Genomic DNA, 23,451 nt, shown 5'->3' on the forward strand with positions numbered 1-23,451 from the left:
GCAGGTCTTAGGTGGAGCCCTCTGCTGAAGTCTTGAAAATCCATAGGTTGAAGACAGGCCAGGGTTAGGGCAGGCAGTACTCATGGAAGGTCCAATGATCAGGTGGTGTTCAATGGCAGGCAGCAGTCAAGAGATAGTCTGTTGGTTAGGCAGTGGTCAGTGGCAGGTGGCAATCAAGAAATTCTAGGCAGAAAGCCAGTGTCCAAGTTGGAGATCCATCTGAGGAAAAACGGGACAGATGGGCAGAGCAGGAAGACAAGGAGCACCACAGGAGGCAAGGACTACAAGATTGAAGACTGACCACAGGGACTGGAAGACAAAATGAAGACCACAAGAACTGAAGACCAAGATGAAGACACAGAGAAGACCAAGAACTGAAGACATGGGGAAGACCAAGAACTGAAGAGAGTAATGCAAGAGAAATTCTGAGGCAACTCACACTACACAGTGGTAGGCGACTTGTTGCTGAGGCGAGAACTGCAAGGAAAAAGGGACTTTTATAGGCCAAGGCCTCTGACATCAACTGTGGGCACCATGGAGGATTTCCTGGCACGGGCCCTTTAAATCAGGGCAGATTGACTGTTCACATGCCTAGGGACAGCCATGTTTGGGGCTGGTGGCATTCTCACTAGTGTCTCATCAGGGCTGCAGAAGAGTGGCGGTCTGTCATGCATCTGTCTGGGGGGTGCCTTCCTCGGTGTCGGGGGTTTCCACTAGCAGCTCAGGGCTAGAGGTAAGAACGGTGGTTTGCAGGGGAGACCATGGACACCAAACCCAAGAATATGGTTTCTTCTGTTTCCATGGTTTCCTTCAAAGCATTCCTCTCTGGCTCTGTATCTGATAGCCCCTCTACTAGTCTGCGTTTGTCCAAATAAAATAAATATTAGCTATCACAATTTGTAGCAAATGATAGAATTTTAGGAAACCATCAACTGAAAATTGCTTAAAAGTTTCAAGTTGAATAGATACATCCTCTAATGCAGAGATCCATCATATCAGGGATTTTGGCTGAGATGAATGGTCATGATCTGTCATATACTGACAGAAGAGATAAGTGCATTATTTTTTAATTGTATTACTTGATAACAAAACTAAAAAAATAGACTATGTTATGACCATATGTTTATATTTAGAGGATTGGGATATCTTGAGTGGTCATTAAAATTTATGATTGTCAGAAGTACTATTATTATTATATTCTAAATCTATCTTCCTGTATTTACTAGGTACCTAAATTTAGCTGTGGTAAAAAATGGGCCAATTTAAAGGAGGAATTGGACTGAGGAGGGAAAATACATTAGTAGATTTAATTTTCATACATACATGTATATTTTCAAGGGTGAAAAATAATTAGGAAAAGTAAGGTCAATGAATACTTGTGTAATATTCAAAGAGAATCGACCTTAGGTGGGATACTGAAAATTGATCCCAAGCCTTAAAGAGTACAGCAAAAGTAACAGTGACATGAACAGCCCAAGGATCTGTGAGGGGGACAAAGCATGAAAAAACAAGGGTGAGAACATTTGAAGGCATCATTAGAGGGGCAAAGAGCATCAACAACAGTGGCAATAACACCCCATGGCAGAGAGAAAGGGGTAAGTACAGATAGGTCGAAGAAAAAGTGTGTGTGTGTGAGTGGTATTTTGTTCAAATGAGAACATACATTTTAATTCTATGGGTGAATGATTGAGAGGTCCTGGCTAGTTCCCGGCTTGCTGATACCTTCATATACTGCTAAGTATTTAAGTTTTCCACTGTGCATTACATGTGATTCCTGTGGTCCTTATGACATCCCCACGAGTAGGAATCCACTGAAAGATACTTAGCAGTAACAGTTTAGAGTACTGTGAGGATTCCTGAGCTGAACTTCAGAGGGAGAGGACCTGTGCTGTCTCTGGCTGTGCAGAGGCCTAGTAAAAGCAGCAAAGCCTAACAGAATACACAGGGAGCACTGATAATTGAATGTATCAGTATATGAGAGCCTAGTAATAATATTAATAAAGAAGAAAGGTATGAAAGTGTGCTTGGTAGTTTAAATATTTTTTAATTAAGCTGACCTGTGAGATTATTTGTCAGATAGATAGCTGTTTGATTGAGGAAGGATAAGTGAGAAATTAATAGAGAATTTACATAAGAAGTCAGTATTTATCAAAATACTATTTGTTGAATAAGAGGGTAAAACTGATGTATATAAACCAATACCTCTATATACCTATTTATGGTGATTTGAATATTTAAGTAAATTATGCCCAAGAGTAATTATTTAGAATAAAGTCATAATATTATTTACGTTAGTAGGTCTTATATGCCAAGGGGTAGATTTTCAAAGGGTTACGCGCGTAAGATATGCGCATAACCCTGAAAACCTACCCCTGTGTGCACCAAGCCTATTTTGCATAGGCTCGGTGGCGCGCACAAGCCCCAGGACACACGTATGTCCCAGGGCTTTGAAAAATGTGTGTTTCGGGGGTGTGGCTGTGGGCGGGGCTGTGGTCAGTGGGTATGCCCGGGGCGTGGCAGCGGTCCGGGGGTGTGACCGAGTGCCCCGACACAGCGGCCTATGTCGGGGCCTGGCGCGCCGGCAGCGAGTCGGCGCACGCAAGTTACCCCTGCCAGAGGCAGGCGTAACTCTACGAAACAAGGTTAGGGGGGGATTTAGGTAGGGCTGGGGGGGTGGGTTAGATAGGGGAAGGGAAGGAAAGGTGGGGGACCAAAAAAACTTTCCCTCCAAGGCCACTCCGATTTTGGAGCGGCCTTGGAGGGAACGGGGAAAGACATCGGGCCTCCCCTAGGGCTCAGTGCATACAGGGTGCACAAGTGTGCACCCCCTTGCACACGCCGATCCCAGATTTTATAACATGCGCATGGCAGCGCACGCATGTTATAAAATCGGGTGTACATCTGTGTGCGCTGGGTAGCGCGCACAAATGTACTCCCCGCGCGCAAAATTTAAAATTTAAAATCACTAGAAGAAACATACAAATTAGCAGCCAATTACCTAAACAGTATAAAGGAAATACTAGCCAATCTAAAACTCATCCTCAACTTTGACAAAACTGAATTAACATTATTAGACAGAAAGATCAACTCTCTTCAAATACCACCATGAACCAAAATTCGAACCTATCTCCAATCAACCATGCCCACAACCTTGGAGTAATAATTGACAGAGAACTTTCATTCAAAAACCATATATCAACAAAAATCAAAGACGGTTATCATAAACTACTTACACTCCATCATCTAAAACCTTTTCTTTCCAAGAATGACTTCAGATCAGTCCTTCAATTACTAATTTTCTCCAACATAGACTACTGCAACTGTCTTCTTTTCAACTTACCTCTAAACACCATTCGCCCATTCCAGATCATGCAGAACGCAGCTGCAAGAATACTCACAGGATCAAAAAAGCATGACCACATCACACCAACACTTATTCACTTCATTGGCTACCAATAAGATACAGGATTGAATACAAAGTCCTATCCATCTTATATAAAATTATATATGAAGAACAAGAAAATTGGCTAAGCCCCTACATACAACTACATACCCCAACCAGAAACCTTAGGTCAGCAAATAAAAGACTCCTAAAATCGCCACCAACGCACTCAAATCAACTCACCTCAACCCAAAAAAGAGCAATCTCCCTTGGTAGCCCAAAACTTTGGAACTCCCTACCGACTGAGCTCAGAACTCAAGAAAACCCAAAAACCTTCAAAAAGGAACTAAAAACATGGTTGTTCAACAAAGCATACCAACTCACACAATGAACAACACAACATCATCGCCCTCCAATCCACCCTCAAGAATAAATGAAATACATCACATCTATGTTTTCATAAATAAGAAGTGAAACAAAAAACTGAACTAAATCCTTACACTTGTTATCTCCTATGCTTAATAACAGTTTGTACCTTGTAACCCTTGTTTAACCCCCCCTCATCCCTGTAACCTTATTTTGTAAACCGTTATGATGGCGTTATTTTGATGATTCCGAATGACGGTATATAAAACTAATTAAAATCAGCCCCCAAGTGTGTATATTAAAAGAAATTGACACACTTCCTCTGTATTGCTTCATGCCAAATAATCTTCAAGCAAGATTAACACTAAAATAGATAATCTCCCTCTGAAGAAGTTAGGGAATCTAATTACTCTTTTGTTTTGATAGTCAATAATAAACTTTATTGTCCAGTCACAAACACATAGGAAGGTTCTAGTTGGCGGAAGAGAACTATCGGGAATAGGGAGATAGCTTTTTCTTATTGATTTGTTAAAGACAGAATAGTAGGTAAAGATACATCATGTTCAAGATCTTGCCCAAGAATGCCATTTTCGCTTGCCAGCCACGTACTGCTAGCAACTAAAGCATCTCATCCTCAGGTAACCCAAATCAACAAATGCCAATCACTAGCACAAACTCCACCCTCCCCATCTCCAAATCAATGAGAAGACAAGCAAAGTGTGTGCCTACCTATATATGGAACATTAAGCACATTGGGTACTAGTAATTAAATACCGACACATAAAGACATTCAATAAGATAGGATCCTATAGATTAGTGAAAGCTAAACTTTCCTGAAGCTCTTTATCCTGGTAATCCATGGTGCACCTGAAACACAAAAACATGTTCAACAGCGAATCAGTTCTTAAAAATACAAGTAAGATACACACATAGATATGAACTCATGCATGGGTGTTTAACTGAAAAAAAAAATACTTATCTGATGTAAGTCTGGTTCAGTGATAAAGAATTGTTCTTCCTTTTGCTTGTTGCCTTAAAGAAGCAAATATTTAATACTGTGTGAGATTTTATTTAAGGGGACTTAAATTGTTCTAACTATATATATATATATATTCAACATCAAGTTCTATAACACAACCAGCTCATTTAACTGTTCGTTGTAAATATTTAAAATACTATTAACCTTTTCTTTTTCCTTCCTCTCCCAGTTTAAGCATCCCTGTTTTTTGTAGCTGCTTTCTTCCGCACTACAGTTCCAGTTTGTTTTTTCTTTCTATGCACCACTGTTTTAATGTAAACCAGCATGATGTGATTTTTATCATGAATGCCGGTATATAAAAACCTTAAATAAATAAAAATAAATAAATATTGTGTTAAAGTATTGTACAAAGTGCTATTATACACAAAACCATCCACTCACAAACAGCACTCAAATTAAATCGCCCTCTACAAGTTCATACAGCCTCCAGACCCATTAGACAAATGTATCTTGGCACCCTCTATGTACCCCCAGCCAAGTCTTCAATGAAGAAACGTGCCTTCTCTATAGCCGGTCCCACGCACTGGAACAATCTACCATCAGACCTCCGCTTAGAACCCTGCCTGCGGACATTCAAGAAAAAACTGAAAACATGGCTCTTTACGGAAGCCTTCACTTAAAGCCTTTTGCTATCCTGAAAGGCCCACATTGTAGCTGTACTAGTCTTATCTAATACTTGTATTTGCATATTACTCCTAACATCCCCCACGTTCGAGGTATATCCAATGCCAACAGTTTAAATAGTTTATTATTTCCACACAGTTACACCTACTATTTTCTACTTATTTACTCTTTATTATTATTATTTATTTTCTACTTATTTACTCTTTATTATTATATTATTTATTGTTATATGCATTCTTTTTACTGTTTTCTATGCATCATGTTTACTGTTTATTGATTTCTGACTATTAAGCATCGTTCTATGTACACCATATCTATGGTAATTCCCAATCTGGTTATATGTAAACCGAAGCGATATGTACCAGTACATGATCTTCGGTATAAAGACTTTATAAAAGTCTTTAAATAAATAAATAAATAAATAAATAAATAAATATTGACAATAGACTACAACTACTGTTGGTGAAAAATGACATTGTTACTGATATTTCATGTCACTTTACTAATTTAAACAATTGTCACCAATAAACCCTTTAAACTTTACCTTTGGTAATTCTTTTTCTAGGTGGATGCCTGGTATTGTTATAACACCATTTTACAATTTTCTTTAATTTTCTTAGCCTACTTGGCTACCTGTATGTGACACTGTGCTGCACAATAGTTTGAATATCAGGTGCTCTACACAAAGCAGCAGAAATAGTAACCCAAAGACCCCAAGGCACCAAAAGAGGGACAAAAGGAGCAACAATAGTGGCTTGAAAGCCCTAAGGCACCATAAGAAGGAGACCCCGAGGCAAAAAAATGAGCAAAACATGCACAGGAACTCCCCAAGGCACTAAAAGAAGGACAAAGGACACCATCAACAGTGGCATAAAGATCCCAAGGTACACTGAAAAGGGAAAAACATCACAAACATAAGAACATGAGAATTACCATATTGGGTCAGACCAAGGGTCCATCAAGCCCAGCATCCTGTTTCCAACAGTGGCCAATCCAGGCCATAAGAACCTGGCAAGTACCCAAAAACTAAGTCTATTCCATGTTACCGTTGCTAGTAATAGCGGTGGTTATTATCTAAGTCAACTGAATTAATAGCAGGTAATGGACTTCTCCTCCAAGAACTAATCCAATCCTTTTTTAAACACAGCTATACTAACTGCACTAACCACATCCTCTGGCAACAAATTCCAGAGTTTAATTGTGCATTAAGTGAAAAAGAACTTTCTCCAATTAGTTTTAAATGTGCCCCATGCTAACTTCATGGAGTGCCCCCTAGTCTATTATCTGAAAGACTAAATAACCGATTCACATCTACCCATTCTACTCCTCTCATGATTTTAAACACCTCTATCATATCCCCCCTCAACCGTCTCTTCTCCAAGCTGAAAAGTCCTAACCTCTTTAGTCTTTCCTCATAGGGGAGCTGTTCCATTCCCCTTATTGTGGTCATCCTTCTCTGTACCTTCTCCATCGCAATTATATATTTTTTGAGATGCGGCGACCAGAATTGTACACTGTATTCAAGATGGGGTCTCACCATGGAGCGATACAGAGGCATTATGATATTTTCCGTTTTATTCACCATTTCCTTTCTAATAATTTCCAACATTCTGTTAGCTTTTTTGACTGCCACAGCACACTGAACCGACGATTTCAATGTGTTATCCACTATGACGCCTAAATCTCTTTCTTGGGTGGTAGCACCTAATATGAAACCCAACATTGTGTAATTATAGCATGGGTTATTTTTAGGGATGTGAATCGGGCTTTGGACGATTGAAAATATTGTCGATATTTTCAAAATAGTCAGAAATCGGGGGCTCCCCCAAAACGATAGGAAAACCCCACGATATTGATCATGGGGGTTCCCTTATCGTTTTGGGGGAGGGTGGGGAACAACGGCACATAAAAATAGCCCCTAAACCCACCCTGACCCTTTAAAAATAACCCCTTAGCTTTCCCCACCCTCCTGACCCCCCCCAAAAAACTTTTTACAGGTACCTGGTGGTCCAGTGGGGGTCCCAGGAGCGATCTCCCGCTCCCGGGCCATCGGCTGCCACTAATCAAAATGGCGCCGATGGCCTTTTGCCCTTACCATGTGACAGGGTATCCGTGCCATTGGCCGGATCCTGTCACATGGTAGGAGCACTGGATGGCCGGCACCATCCAGTGCTCCTACCATGTGACAGGGGCTGACCAATGGCACCAGAAGCCCCTGTGACATAGTAAGGGCAAAGGCTATCGGCGCCATTTTGAATACTGGAGGGTCCCCCAAGATTTGCCAAAAGCCCCTAGTGGTCTGTTCTTGACTTCTCACAACTCCAGAAATCCCTAGTTTGGATTCTAAACAGAATCTCAATGCACTTTCAAATTTTTTGTGTCTGAAACATGTGACGTAATTTCTGTGAAGGAAATCTCTAAAGGTTTAAGACAGCTTCTGAAGGGAAGTTAGGACCAGGCACTCCTATTAAAAGTAATGACTTAATTTGAATAAACTGATGTTTACTGATGTTCAAAGTAATGTTTAATTTGAATAAACTGAGGCAAACAAAAGTAAAATGAGATGAGACTTCCAAAGTGAAATAGTAGAAAACATGAAAGAAGGTGATAATGAGATGCCGAGGGTCACTTGAGAGTCAGGGTTAGAAACCTTGGATTCCTCATGTAAGGCGCATAAGGAGTAGTAATAGGTAACTATTACTACTCCTTATCCTGACCATTTTTAACTACTTGTCACACTTCCTTTACTTCTTCTATACAACTGGTAAAACTTGAAAATAATAACTAAAAGTGTATTTTAATTCCCTATGCCTAGTTTTTTATCAATGTGTTACATTATCTGGTGACTTTATAGGTCTGTTTGATTTAATGCAACAATTATAAAGTTATAATGTTAGGCAGATAAGGATTTGGAAATATTACTCTGCATATGAAAATATAAAAAATTATATTGGCAAATTATAAAAAGTTTAAATATTAAAATATGACAATTCATATTTAGCTAAATCCCACATACTGAATGTGGTGTCCATATGGAATTGAAAGAATGATTTCACTCTATGCATCCTTTACAGTTGTTTACCAGAAGATCTAAAGTATGATTGAACTCCTCAGAGTAAAAAGCTTCAAAATAAGATCTCTAGGGTTTTTACAAATGTATTTAAAAGATTCAGTAAATTATGAACTACTTAATTACAGTTAAGAAAAGATCCATTTGCCAACAAATAGGTATGTTTTCTTTATTTTATGGTTATTAGTGCTAACATTATTACAATTCACCCTGTGACCCCACGCCACAACTCTATAAAATGTGAAAATATGATAAATTATGTGAAAATATTTATTGAAATAATTTGCTTATTTATAAAAGACACAGATTGCACTTTAGGACTTCCCGGTTTATTGAAACATTTGCTTTCAAAGTCAAAAATCATTAGACAAAATGGGTACTATTGTCTTCAAAATCTATTGCCTTCATACATCAGTGGGCTTTTTTTGTTGATTTTGCTGCTATAGACTAATACGGTTATCTCTCTAGAGATTTTTTCAAGTATATGTATTTGATTTTGAATTTTTGCCTAAATAGTTTAGAATTTTATACTATGTACGAGAAATGGATGAGAGTCTGGGCATTGGGAGAAAGGAGAATGAAGTCACAGAGAGTTGATATGTCCTATAAACTGTTCATATCACAGAGCAGAAAATTACCTGAATTCCATGATCTTACAGAAAAACAGTCATGCTGGGACATAACAAATAGTGCAGGATAGAAGTAGCCAGAAACTGACTGGGATCCATGACGGGAATGAGATTTCTGGATATCCTAAAGAATAGTCAACCGCCTCAGCAGGAAACATCCCCAAATAGATTGGAGGCAGCTTTGGATCAGTTGTATTTAAAGGAAGTAGAGATTGTAAGAGATAATGCAGATCACAGAAAACTTGAAGAACTGGTGAATGAAACATATCAACTGAGATCAGATCAAAAGCAGAAAAGACAAGAAAGAAAATCAAGATATTACACTGAAAAAATGCCAGCTTTTAATCTTATGCATGAAAAACTCAATTCACCCAAAAATGCAAGCTTTTAATCTTAAACAATTTGAACCTAACTCTGAGACAAATACCAATATCAAAAACAAAAACAATTTCTCACAAAAAACGTATATGGTGGACTGGCCAAAGTCAATATATATTACCAAGTGACCATCATAAAGCACCGGGTTGAATTAGTGTTGAGGAGTACACTGCAAGAGATTCACCATTCATCTGGGACAAACAGCATGGAAGAAAATTAAGGTGAGAACCTTCATATATCTGTGGCACCTATGTATATAGTTGGAGGCATAACTTTCAAAAATCCATACAATCTCTTAGATTTCTTTTTGGTAGAAAATGTTGGATTAGTAATCAAGGATGTTGAAGGCACACCATCTATAGAAATGAGGAGCCATTGCAACCCCTGAGGAAAGAGCAATCCTCCGAAACGCTGCAATGTCGGGAGTTTACATCTGAAAATGGAAGTTCCTTAAGCACATTTCGTTGGAATAAGTAGAAAGCATGGATTGCTACTATTATAAGATTTAGTGACAACCAGCACATACAACTTGTGAGTTCACATTTTAATATGCAAGTTCCTTAAGTACAATTCGTTGGAATAAGTAGTAAGCATGGATTATTACCATTGCAAGATTTAGTGAGAACAAGCGGACATATCTTTTTAAAAAAAGGTATACAAAGATAAAAAGATTAAATATAAGAGATATATTCTTACAAAAAAATTATACACATAAATTGAAATGCATTCAAAAGTCATGGTTTCCCAAGTGAGTAGTGATTAAAAAAATGTTTTGAGCACAAATAAACAATAGTTTGTGTTGTAGAACAAGGAACACAAATTCAACCCGGTGCTTATGATGGTCACTTGGTAATAGGGATGTGAATCATTTTAGGACGATTTAAAAAAATCATCAGATAATTTTTAAATCATCAAAAATCATTAAGAGTCGCGATACAATAGAAATTTCCCCGATTTATCGTGAAAAATCGTAAATCGGGAGAGGGCGGGAAAACCAGCACACCAAAACAACCCCTAAACCCACCCGACCCTTTAAAACAAATCCCCCACCCTCCCGAACCCCCCCCCCAAAATGTTTTAAATTACCTGGTGGTCCAGTAGGGGGGTCCCAGCGCGATCTCCCACTCTCGGGTCATCGGCACCATTTTGGCTGCCACTAATATAAATGGCGCCGATGGCCCGATAAAAAAAACAAACCACACCCGACCCTTTAAAATTACCCCCTTAGCCTCCCCCACTCTCCCGACCCCCCCCCCCAAAAAACTTTTTACACATACCTGGTGGTCCAGGGGGGCCGCGGGCAGCGATATCCCGTTCCCAGGCCATCAGCTGCGCTAAAAAAAATGGCGCCGATGGCCCTTTGCCCTTACCATGTGAGAGGGCAAAGGTAGCGCCGGCGCCATTTTGAATATTGGCAATACGGCCCGAGTGCAGGAGATCGCTCCCGGACCCCCGCTGGACCCCCAGGGACTTTTGGCCAGCTTGGGGGGGGCCTCCTGACCCCCACAAGACTTGCCAAAAGTCCAGCGGGGGTCCGGGAGCGACCTCCTGCACTTGGGCCGTATTGCCAGTATTCAAAATGGCGCCGGCGCTACCTTTGCCCTCACTATGTCATAGAGGCCGACTGTCGGCCTCTATGACATAGTGAGGGCAAAGGTATCCCTCACTATGTCATCCCCAAGTAGGGATGTGAATCGTGTGCCCGATCCTTAAAACGATCGGGCACACAATTCACATCCCTACTTGGTAACATTTATTGACTTTGGCCGGTCCACTATATAAGTTTTTTTGAAAAATAGTTTTTGTTTTAGCTTTTAATCTTATGCACGAAAGACTCACTTCACCCAAAATAATTTTGGCTTCTAGATGGCCGACAGCAATAGGAATTAGATTTTAGTGCAATATCACCTATGGTAAAAGCAGACAACTGAAAACAAAATTTGGCAGAAATTGACAAAAGAAAACTATGCAGTATAGGAGGAGGAACCACCATAGATATGCCAGGATTGCCCTCACTTCTACCCTTGGTCTCAGTTACCTAAATCAGTGGTCCCCAACCCTGTCCTGGGGGCCCACCAGCCAGTCGGGTTTTCAGGATATCCACAATGAATATACATGAGAGAAAATTTGCATGCACTGCCTCCATAACATGCAAATTTTCTCTCATGCATATTCATTGTGGATATCCTGAAAACCCGACTGGCTGGTGGGCCCCCAGGACAGGGTTGGGGACCACTGACCTAAATGTGAGAGAGTCCCTGTGAAGAGAGAGCCACTGAGTATGCCTGTGTGTGTGTGAGGGAGAGAGATACACTGAGTGTGAGAGTACCTGTATGTGCATGTGAGGGAGAGAGAGAGACACTGCATGCGAAAGTGTTCCTACGTGTATGTGTATGAGGGAGAAAGAGTCACTGAATATAATGTAACAGGACCCGAAGGCCACCGTGCCCTCGGGTCGTAACGGGATCCGAAGACCCCAAGCCCTTGGTCCCTACATCTGCTGGAAGTCGTGCTCGTAACACTGATATTGCCAACATCTACATGGCCCAATTTGAAAAACTCCATCTATATTCATCTCAGTGGTTTAGTCACATCGCATTGTGGAAACGATATATTGATGTTGTTCTGTGCATCTGGGCTGCTTCTGAAGAAGAATTTAAAAATTTTCTACAATGGCTCAATGCACAGAATTCACATTTACAGTTCACGGCACAATACCATCAATATTCCATTGCTTTTCTGCACATTCGGTTGGTACAAGAAGGTCATAGGATTGGGACTACTCTCTACAGGAAAGAGACTGATAGGAATCATTTTCTTCACTATTCTAGCTACCATCCTAGAAAATTGAAAGATGTTCTCCCCGTTTCTCAATTTTTGTGATTACGCAGGATCTGTTCCAGTATAGGAGAGTTCCAGCAACAAGCATCCAATTTAAAGATAAGATTTCTCCAGAAGGGATATCCCAAATCAGTTATTAATAAAGCCTTCAAGCATGCTCTGTTTGCTAAAAGAGATTTACTACACCAGTATAAACAGAAACCGTTTTGTCAGAACTTGACATGTGTTATGAAGTATTCAGCATACACCAATGAAGTAGTGCAGATCATAAAATCACATTGGCATATATTAGCACTACATAAAGTTTTTGAGCACGCACCTAGATTTGCGTATTTATGTGCACAGAACATCAGAGATCTTATTGTCAGGTCTGCTTTTGACTCGTCACCACTAAGCCCTAAAGGAGGAGGTCATCAAAGTTATGGTAGGTGCGATATGTGTGCAAAGACCATAGTAGGACACCAGTAGAAATCTCCAACATTGGACATTACAGTAGATTTGGTGTCATCCATGAGATGTGATTCAGAATGTATTGTGTATGTTATACATTCAGTACCCCTGTGATCGAACACCGAAGCTGTATTAAAACCTCTAAATTAACAACGTCTCTTGTCCAACACTGTTTACAAGCTCATCATAGCTTTGTGGATCTAAAATGGCTGGTTTTAGAACAACTGTACCAGGGGACACGAGGAGGAGATATCCAAATACACTTAACTCAACAGGAACATTGCTGGATCTTTACATTGCAGTCATCCCATCCACAGGGTCTCAATGAAAAAAATTAATCGGTATACATTAATTTGAATAGTTTCAGATTTACCGTTGAATTTATTGGAAACATCTGCATATTCCTCGTGACTTCCTCTCCGTTTCATAACAATGAAGAATATCTGTCTGCAGATTTTTTGGCTTTTTTGATTTAACAAGCTACGACCTGTTTGAAAACTATCTCCTTTTTAGGACTTTCAAGTGTCCCTGGTCGAAGATCATGAGACATGCCTTGCACTTGGGCTGGATTGTCATTTCCGGAATAAATATCAGGCGGACCTGATTGAAGACCAATTGCAAAGGAGATTCTCTCTACATATCATCACATCACATCCCTCCCCGAAACATCACATCATCCAGTCCCGCCCCCGACACGCCCCCTTCAAAAAAACCCGGGACCGGCGCACAAGGCCCTGCTTGTGTAAATCCGGGCGGATTTACGCAAGCAGGGCTTTTAAAATCTGCCTGAGTGTGTGCAAATATGTTTTTGTCTCTCACGCACATATATTTACAATTTTATGTATGTACCCTGCTGACTGACTCCTTTTATACACAAAAACAAACAGAAAGAGAACCATGATGATTGGCAAAACTGTACTTCAATTCAATCTGTCTGCAAATAACCTCAGTGCAGTGCACAAAAGAACGGTCTTCTCTGGCATTCTCCATTCTCACCCTGTCCCAGGGAACAGACAGAGAGTGGTGACTCTGCCTCCCTGTCACAGTGAGAGCACCGTGACACTGGCTGCAGCAGTGAAGATCAGAAAAAGCCATTTGCCAATGCCTTCTTTTTATAAGCTTTTCTTTCATTTTAGTAAAGTTTCTGAACACAAAACCTTTTTCTGCAAAATCCAAGGGAGGAAATGGAGTTTCTTTCCACATTCTCAAATCTTTCAATGGGAGGATATCAGTGCTATTAGATTCAGATGGCAGCTATAGGCGAGTTAAAAAAAATGCTTTAATTTGATTGGTCCTCCATCCTGTATATTTCCCTAGGTGTTCCACCTTGGCGCTGGCCATCTGCTATGTCGTGCAGGCAAGGGTTGATTGCTGTAGTTGCCAGCTTTCTCAACATTGTTCACTAGAATTATGTTAGTTGGTTGAGTCCTTTGAAATTAAATACTGCATGGTTATATTTTCCCAAAGACATCGGCAAATTGGAGATGTCTGCATGACCATAGTTATTTGTTTATTTCTGTAGTCATAATTATACCTTTTCATAAAAAATCACCCCCCCTTATTTTTGAGTGACATTAGTTCTGACGCATTTTGCGTTTTTAAATAAAAATTAAAAATGACAGCGTCTTCACAATCGATTCGGTTGAGTTTATAAGGGCAAGTTAAGCAGCCGTCTATGGTGTGCTGTCAAATTTGTAACGCAAGTCATTCAAATATCTGTTTGTTGTGGCATTATCAATGGGCATATTATTAAGTCGTTTTCACATATGTATTTATGCAGTTTATATTTTATCTGTGTTACAATTACTAGTAGCCAAAAATTTTTTTTCCGTACACAGAGAGTAGTTCTTTTTCACTTGTTTCTACAAGTGATTCCTACACACCAAAGTAATACACAATTATCGATATAATGTTTGGCACACTTTTTATAATAATGTAGTCATAATTCATAGCTAATATTTTTCTTTGTGAATCACATTTTCACGGCACATTAGCAGTTTTCACAATGAGCGATTTCACTTTGTACAATTTTTTTTAATGGCATTGCTAGTCATTTTTTATTTTTTTCACTCTAGCCTGATTTTGTATTTTAAGTATTGTTTTTTAAGTTTCGCTTAGTCCTTACATTATGAACAATTGAATACTAATCATTTGTCCATCTCGGTTCAAAGCCATACTATAATACAAATTATAAATTAAGTATCTTTCACTTACCTAAGTTTCTGTTGTTCCAAAATATATAGCCGAGTCATATTTTTTAACTTTGCTTTTCAACAAATTTGTTTCCAAAAGATATCGGTATATTCATTACCTTGTGTTGATGAATACATGAAAAAACAGTGATATCGCTGCCAATAAGCCTTTTTCAAGCTAATCTAATAGTAAGTACACATTGTTAATTGTTACACATTCCTTTTCAAAGCCACAATTTTGAGTGCCAATATTTGTTTCAAGTTATTCTTATTTCTTATCATGCCAGCTTATTTAGTCTCAATATATTTTTTTATTTTTTTACTATGTCAGCTCATTTGTCACTTTATATTGCAGAATACTTAATACAGTCTTTTTTAAGACTTGGACTCTTTCATCTTATACACGAATTTCGTTGAGGTAAAGGACATATTTATGTTGTTTTGATTACATGTAATTCGACATATTCTGTTTGTTACACCACATTTTCATGTTACCATTTTATTCATTTTTATTAATTATGTTTTTATGATTTCTATTATTTATCAATGTGTGTTGTTTGTATGTTGTAGCCCCTGATGTAGCCCCATTGTAAGAGGGCGAAACTTGGCCAGAGTTGGGCACTCTTTACACATTCGTGTCATCTTACAATAAAGATTATCCAATTTCCCGGACATTGGCTGCTAATCCTGTTTTGTTGCCCTCACGGCTTTGTTAGACAGCCTTCCTTGCTGTTTCTTCAGTCCAGCTTTCTCAGTACAGCAGATTTCAATAGGCTTGTAGATTTTAATAGGAAACATTAATGAATGACATGAACATTTTTGCTTGAATTCATGGGCACTCTCCATTCATTTAGGGGGGTCTACAAATGAAACAAAAATGGTCTTATTTGTTATATTTACCATTTGTTTCAAATGAAGGCATTATGGTAGCTTACTGGCTACCATTCAAATCTAACTGGTTATATTTGACTATAACCAGTTAGCTTTGGAAGTTATCCAAAAAACAAGATGGTAAACAATCCAGGAAAGCCATGGAAATGGAAAAACAAAAACTGGACTGATGCCTTGGAAAGTATTTTATTTAATTAATGTTGAACATGCTCGACTCTGGCCAAAGTTTCGCTTTATGGCTGCATCAGGGGCTCTTCAAATTAGGTAACATCTAGAGTATGTACTCTAGTGCAATATATATCCACTCTGGGAGTATCCACTGATTTCATATGTCAAAAATGACTTTAAAACATATCTTGTTCATTAAACCTCTAGGAGTATCGGAGTCAAGGCTATAGCGATTTGCAATGAGAAGAACTCTGTAGCCTATTTAAATGATCCTTATATCCACAATTGAGAGCGTAGTGTTGTACTGCATGCGATGGCGCATTTCAGTGACAAGACATCGTATGGCGCAAATTAATTTAGTTGAAACAAATCCAACCATTCAAGATAATGCTCATTCCTTCAGATTTCCTTTAGATACAAAGACCATCTCATTTGTCAAAAGAAAAAAAAGGTTTGGAAGTTATCCAGCTGTGTGTGGCTGGGTAATCTTCCACGTATCTGGCTACTGTATATTCAAAATTCGCACTGAACAATATGGATATTGGATGTTGCAGAATACAAAAATGTTAAATACTTAAAGCAGCAAATTGGTTCTTAAAATTAAAACCTTTGAGGCCTTTAGGCCTGAGCCCCTAGCCCATCACCCCAGAAAACACAAACATTTAATTGTATCCATAGTGCCTGACCCTCACCCCGCCACTGTCCCCCATCCCGCCACCTAATCCTCCCAACTCACCCCAACCAACCAAATTAAAATAGCAGTAGACACTAGCACCATGAGGCTGCCCCTGCTTCTTCCCTGCTTTTTGTCTGTAAACTTAGGATCCACTCCTCCCCTCCCCATTCACCTGCAACTTGAAGTCCAGAAGTTCCCAAATCTGTCCTGAGGGACTCCCTGCCAGGCAGATTTTCAGGATATCCACCCTGAATATGCTTGAATATGGAGGCAATGCAGGTAAATTTATCTCATGCATATTCAGGGTGGATATCCTGAAAACCTGACTGACTGGGGGATCTCCAGGACAGATTTGAGAACCACTGCTCTAGTCCGAACCCCAGATCCTACCCCATTTCCAAAAAACGCAGCCAGGTGTTGCTCATGGCCAGCTCCGGTGTTGATTTGACAGCAGCACTGGAAGATAGGAAAAGAAGGTTCTTGTCATGTCTGGTTAAACTTTTTGAAAGCTGATCCAGATATTTAGTGATACTACTGAAGTCATGCACATTGTCAGTAGGCAAGTTTAGATTTCTGAGCTGCTGCTTATTTAATGGTAAGGTTTAGCAGCAAGGGAGTGTCATGTGATGCTATTCTGGATTACACCAAAATAAGCCCAAACAATATTCCAGAAACCTCCAAACTGTAAACACATCAAATCCAATGGTAACTGGTTCAATTTTGTGTCCAATACCAAACATGAACCTTATAAGCAGTCTCAAAAATTTATTTTGTAGGACCTCTAAACTCGATGAGTTTGTCGATCGTTCAAACTCATACTTGGGTGAAATGGTCCAGTTGACTCTTTTCAAACATATATTGATTTACATCGTTTTTTTCGTCGCCTTCAGCTGAGGTTATTTTTTAGTGGCTCCAGTGATTATGTTGGCGATTCTTCAATCATTACGCCGAAGTCTTCATGGGTGCCACCCGGTCCTGTGGATCCGACCATTTTCACTTTTATACAACTAGTTCTTAGAGATGTTGACAAACTAGAAAGTGCTCCTACAAATCGAAATAGACAGTATGCTCCAGACTGGTCATATGATCAATATTGTGCTGTAAAAGAGCTAGCCAGCAATTCTAAAGTGGTGGTGAAACCCGCTGATAAGGGCGGAGTCATTGTTATTCAAGACACTACAGACTATGTTGAGGAGATCCACCGCCAACTCGGTGACTAAGTATTATCAAGTGCTTCCATTAGATCCAACTACCGATCTGCAAGATGCTATTGATGATTTGATCCTAGAAGGAAAAAATAAAGGTTTTTTGACGTCTAGAAAAGCATGTGCTCTTAAGGTATCTCATCCTATGCATCCAGTCCTATACACTTTACCTAAGATCCATAAAAATGTGGAATCGCCACCTGGGCGTCCTATAGTATCGGGTAGAGGCTCAATTCTAGAGCCTCTTTCAAATCTTTTGGATTTTTTTCTCAAACCTTTCGTAAGAGAGGCTGCCTCCTATCTTCAGGACACTTCACATATGTTGCGTTTATTATCAGAATTGCCGCCGCTACCAGAAGAGTGCTGGTTGGTCACCTTGGACATAACTTCATTATATACCAATGTGCCCCAGGATGAAGCCTTTGTTTTGGTTGAAGGGATTTTACATTTGCATCCCCGTCCTCATAGGATTCCCACCAAGTTTCTTCTAGAGTTGGTGAAACTGGTTCTATTTAAGACCTTTTTCAAGTTTAATGAAACATTTTACCTTCAGATACAGGGAGTGGCGATGGGGGCCACTGTAGCTCCAGACATCGCAAATTTATATGTGACCAATTTTGAGACTCAAGATCTATATCCATCTAGGTGGTTTTCTAAGATTTTGCTATGGAGACGATACATAGATGACGTTCTGTGCATCTGGCAGGCGTCTAAAGAAGTCCTTTTGGACTTTCTACAGTGGTTGAATCATCTTAACCCCCATCTTCAGTTTGTTGCTCAGTTCCATCAAAATACTGTGTCATTTTTAGACATATTGATTCAGCGTGAGGGGCAAAAGTTGACCACCACACTATTTCGTAAAGAGACAGATTGCAACCATCTCCTCCAATACTCTAGTTACCATCCCAAGAAACTTAAAGATGGTCTCCCCATCTCTCAATTTTTGAGGCTGCGAAGGATATGCTCAGACAAGGCAGAATTTATAAAACAAGCTGAGGATCTTAGGGAACAATTTATTCAAAAAGGGTACCCAAAGTCTAATTAAGAAATCTTTTAAATGTGCCCTGTTTGCAAATCAGGACTTGCTATTACAATACCAGCAGAAACCATACAGCCAGGACCTTACGTGTGTCCTACGTTACTCTTCTCATAATAATGAGGTTGTGAGGATTGTGAAATCTCACTGGCAAGTACTCACTTTACATAGTGTCTTTGATTCCATCCCAAGATTTGCTTTTGCTAGAGCATCTAATATTCGGGATCTTGTAGTGCATTCAGCGTTTCAATCTGCATGTACGTTTCTCACCGCAGGGGGGCATCAGACCTGCGGACAATGTGATATGTGTACCTTGACTATGACGGGGAAGCAATGGAGCTTGCCCAACTCTGATATTGTGGTACAACAGCCAGTCCTGACCAATTGTGACTCGGAGTGTGTGATTTATGTGATCCAATGTCCTTGTGACAAAGTTTATGTTGGTCGCACGAAGAGGAAGATCAGGACAAGACTCATTGAGCACAGAAGTTGCATAAGAACTGGCAAATCCACTGCACCGCTTGTTCAACATTCTACCCAACTGGGTCATAATTTTATGGATTTACGCTGGTCTATTTTAGAACAGCTACAGAAAGGCACCTGGGGGGGGAGACGTTCAGGTTCGTCTTAATCGCCGGGAACATTTTTGGATCTACAGATTGGGTTTGGTAGATCCGCGGGGCCTTAATGAGAAGATACATTGGTATTCTCTGATTTGATTTTTGAATTTTGTGGACCGGTTTGAGAACTATCTGTATATTGGAAGAAACTAGTACCCTCTCTATTGCTACTTTGTTGATGTTGTTCGGGCTTTATTTTTTGGATGATCTTAAGAGTTTTTTTGTTTTTGTTTTTGCGATTCATTTTACATATTCCACGAGAGATGGAGATGTGCATTTACTTCATTCTTGTTATTCAACATTTGTTTTTGGAACATCTTTTTTGGCCTGTTTTCCTAAAGATGACCTGGTTGAGGACTTGCTTTGCCGCACTTGCACTTCCGGCGCGTACATTTAAAACCAGAGGGTCCGCCATGTTTTTTTGCTAAATGGCGGTCAAGAACGCTGACCGCCCATAAATGAAATTGGAGAGAACCGTGATAGAGCTGGCACTGCAGTCAAATTGAAGTTTTACACTGATGGGAACGAAGAATTCTCTTTGATGAGCCATTTGCCCCTGAAGCAGGACCCGGTGTGGTCCGAAACACAATTGTGTCGGGACACTTTTTGTAATGGAATTTACTGCTGAACAATTCAGATGAAGGAACTTTTCTAGCAATGGAATCTGCTGCTGAACAATTCAGATGAGTATTTTTCCATATCATTCTTGGGGGGTTTATGAGTCTCTAAAGATAGAGTCTCTAAAAATAGATTTGAAGAGTTTCTAAAAACAGAATATTTGTACCAGCATACTTCGGCTTGTTTCAGTCTATGGATGCATTGCTGCATAACTTTTATTAAAAATGACCTTGGTTGGGTCTAAAAAATGAGATAATCAAAAATAGGTATTTGACTAATAAAGTAACTGGACCATTTCACCCAAGTATGAGTTTGAACGATCGACAAACTCATCGAGTTTAGAGGTCCTACAAAATAAATTTTTGAGACTGCTTATAAGGTTAATGTTTGGTATTGGACACAAAATTGCACCAGTTACCGTTGGATTTGCTATTCTGGATTAAACATACTTTTCATGTTTTATTTTTATATGTTAATCCTATTCTTATGATTGAGCTCACCTTTAGTATTTTTCTAATGCTCTTTACTGTTTCATTCCTACAGATAAACATTTCTGCCATAATGGAAGAAAAGAACCAGACCATGCCCATCAAATTTTATCTGATGGGATTCTCCAAACATCCACACCTCCAACCCTTATTTTTTGCCATATTCTTTATTATCTACATGCTAGCCTTGCTGGGCAATATTGTGATCTCTACCATCATTACCATTGACATTCGCCTTCATACTCCCATGTACTTCTTTCTCATCAACTTGTCCATATTAGACATCTGTTGCACAACAGCTGCTATTCCTAAGATTTTACAGATCAACCTATCAGAAGAGAAAACTCTTTCCTTCTCTGGATGCATATCTCAGTTATTTATCTTCTCCTTAGCTGTGGGTACAGAGCTCATGCTCTTGACAGTGATGGCAATTGATCGCTATGTTGCAATATGCATCCCTCTGCATTATGCAACCATCATGAGCAAGAGGACTTGTGTGCTTCTCGTTACAGCTGTGTGGCTGGTTGGAGTCATAAATTCAATAACACACACTAGCTTAATCCTGAAGTTAAAATTTTGCCAGCACAACATTCTTGATCACTTCTACTGTGAAATCACACCAGTGTTAAAAGTAGCCTGCTCGGACACTTACATCAATAATGCGGTGGTTATATTGGCAGATGTTCTAACTGGCATGGTTTGCTTCCTTTTAACAGTCATATCTTACACATATATCATCTTAGCCATATTGAAAATTCGTTCTGCTGAGAAAAAGAAGAAAGCATTTTCTACCTGTGCATCCCACCTCACCGTTGTGACGTTATTCTATGGAGGTGTAATATACACCTATGTTAGACCTGGTTTCAGTAGTCACCTGGAGGCAGATAAAGTAATATCTGCAGTTTATGCTATTATCTCCCCTGTGCTGAACCCTATTATTTACAGTTTAAGAAACAAAGAGGTTATCAGTGCTCTCAGAAAATTAGTAGAAAGAAATGTATTTTCAAGAAGATAGAATATATTTCAAATGGTTACTAACACACAAAATGGATAAAGACCGAATATGCTTGTAACTAGGAGAAGACTTCGGTACGGCTTGACTTGTGCTCTGCGTCATAGATGACCATGTCTAAGAAACCATAATTGATTTATAGGGAAGACTCTGAAGAGGTGTTTTCCTGAGGGAGAGTTTTGGGCACTTATCCTTTTATATGTTCAATGTGCCCTTGTGATGGAAATGAAACCCATTTGGAGAGCGGCAGGGCCAGATTAAGGCCAACCAATGCCCTAATCACAGCCCAACAATGGTGACCCCTTGGCCCTTCCATTGCTTAAATGAAAAGACATTAAGACTCAATAAGTGCTAAAGGTGAAATAAGAGATTGAAAATTCAGTTTTCTTCCAAGTCATCCCCCAGCCAGACTCTACAACTAAATTAAATACAAACTTTTTAAATGTAATTTTTTTTAAAATTGTATTTATTTAACACTAAATAGCAGTAAGCAATATAAGAAAATTAATTACTTATAATTAGGGAGCAACAGAAAAAAATGCACATTTTCAACACTCTGTGGTACCCCTCCTTCACTTGATGATATTTGCACGTGCTTATTTTGTTTAATGTTTAATTCAGGGTTGGATAGCGGGCAATGTGTGCCCATAACTGTGCAACATGCATTCCCTCTGGCACTTTTCACACTAACACAAATTCCAAGATTCTAGGATAATGTATATGAAGTAATTTATTGCTGATTTCTATAGGTAAATATATATTTTATTATTCATTCAATTCCTCCTACCATATGATATCCAAACCTAGTGCTTGCTTAGCTGCCCAGTTTGCCTCTTACTGCTCACAAAATAAAATATCTTGTAACATGACCAAGAGTCCATGATGCCTCTGAATAGTCTGATCTGTCTCTTTCTGGTCACATCTGTGGCTGGGTTGATTGGTTGCTCGTATGCCAAAGTTCTGATCACATCTGCTTTGGGGTGCAATTGGCTGTCTGGTCATGTGCCCTGGTTGTGTACCCAAAATTGTGTAAGAATTAATAGAAGCAAATAATAAAGTGTCCAGTTATATCCAGGTTCCCAATCACATGTGAGTACATGTTAAAGATATCTCTACCTCTGTGGATGTGTCCCTAAGCACAGGACTTGGAACTTGCCTATCCTCCATTGAGTAGAAGGATAATTATCCCAAGGTGGCTGGGATGAACTAATCATGAATGAAGGTTCCCTTCCCCACAGTACATTTGGTCCACATCTTACGCGCATACCCCTTTGAAAATCTGGCCCATTATACTTATAAGTTAAGAAATTTCACGATGTCAAACTAATTTTGTGATTTATATAATCAAATGTACCTGTAAACCATTTATGTCGGACAGACCACCAGATCATTAAGATTGCGCATTGGTGAACACAAAAGTTGTTTGAAAAATAAAAAAGAATTGGTTCCAATAGTTGTGCATTGCATTGCAGAAAATCATAAGATTCAAGGTCTACGTTGGTTTGCAATAGATCACATCAATAGATCACATCAAATTAGACATAAGAGGGAGCAATCATGTAAAATGATTATACCGGAAGCAACACCAATGGATTTTCAAGTTGGTTGCTGAAGAACCCAATGGACTAAACAGTAAGATAGAATGGAACAGCTTAATTCATTGAATATTGCGGGATATATAGAGAGCCGTTTAATATGGACACGTCATTACATGGCCACGTCAGCACGTGAGTCACAATTGGTTACAGTATTTTGATTAAGCCCGA

At 39.4% G+C, this 23,451-nt stretch overlaps 2 protein-coding genes across 2 annotated transcripts in view; both read left to right on the forward strand.

Moving 5' to 3' along the window:
• LOC115075309 (olfactory receptor 13G1-like) overlaps positions 1-17,926 on the forward strand; it is a 29,049-nt gene extending 11,123 nt beyond the window's left edge. Inside the window, exon 3 of the mRNA XM_029575602.1 lies at positions 17,597-17,926. Within this exon, the coding sequence (XP_029431462.1) occupies positions 17,597-17,926 (330 nt within the window). The remainder of the gene's footprint in view (positions 1-17,596) is intronic.
• Positions 17,927-20,746: 2,820 nt separating this feature from the next.
• Positions 20,747-21,688, forward strand: LOC115075310 (olfactory receptor 13G1-like). Its single transcript, XM_029575604.1, has one exon. It carries the CDS (start codon positions 20,747-20,749, stop codon positions 21,686-21,688), a length of 942 nt encoding a protein of 313 aa, XP_029431464.1.
• Positions 21,689-23,451: the final 1,763 nt, after the last annotated feature.

Source organism: Rhinatrema bivittatum, chromosome 13, assembly GCF_901001135.1.
Source record: "Rhinatrema bivittatum chromosome 13, aRhiBiv1.1, whole genome shotgun sequence".
Taxonomy (NCBI): Eukaryota; Metazoa; Chordata; class Amphibia; order Gymnophiona; family Rhinatrematidae; genus Rhinatrema; species Rhinatrema bivittatum.

What these genes read in the sequence shown, in the direction of transcription:
- LOC115075310 (XM_029575604.1), top strand. Translation starts at nt 20,747, where the DNA reads ATGGAAGAAAAGAACCAGACCATGCCCATCAAATTTTATCTGATGGGA.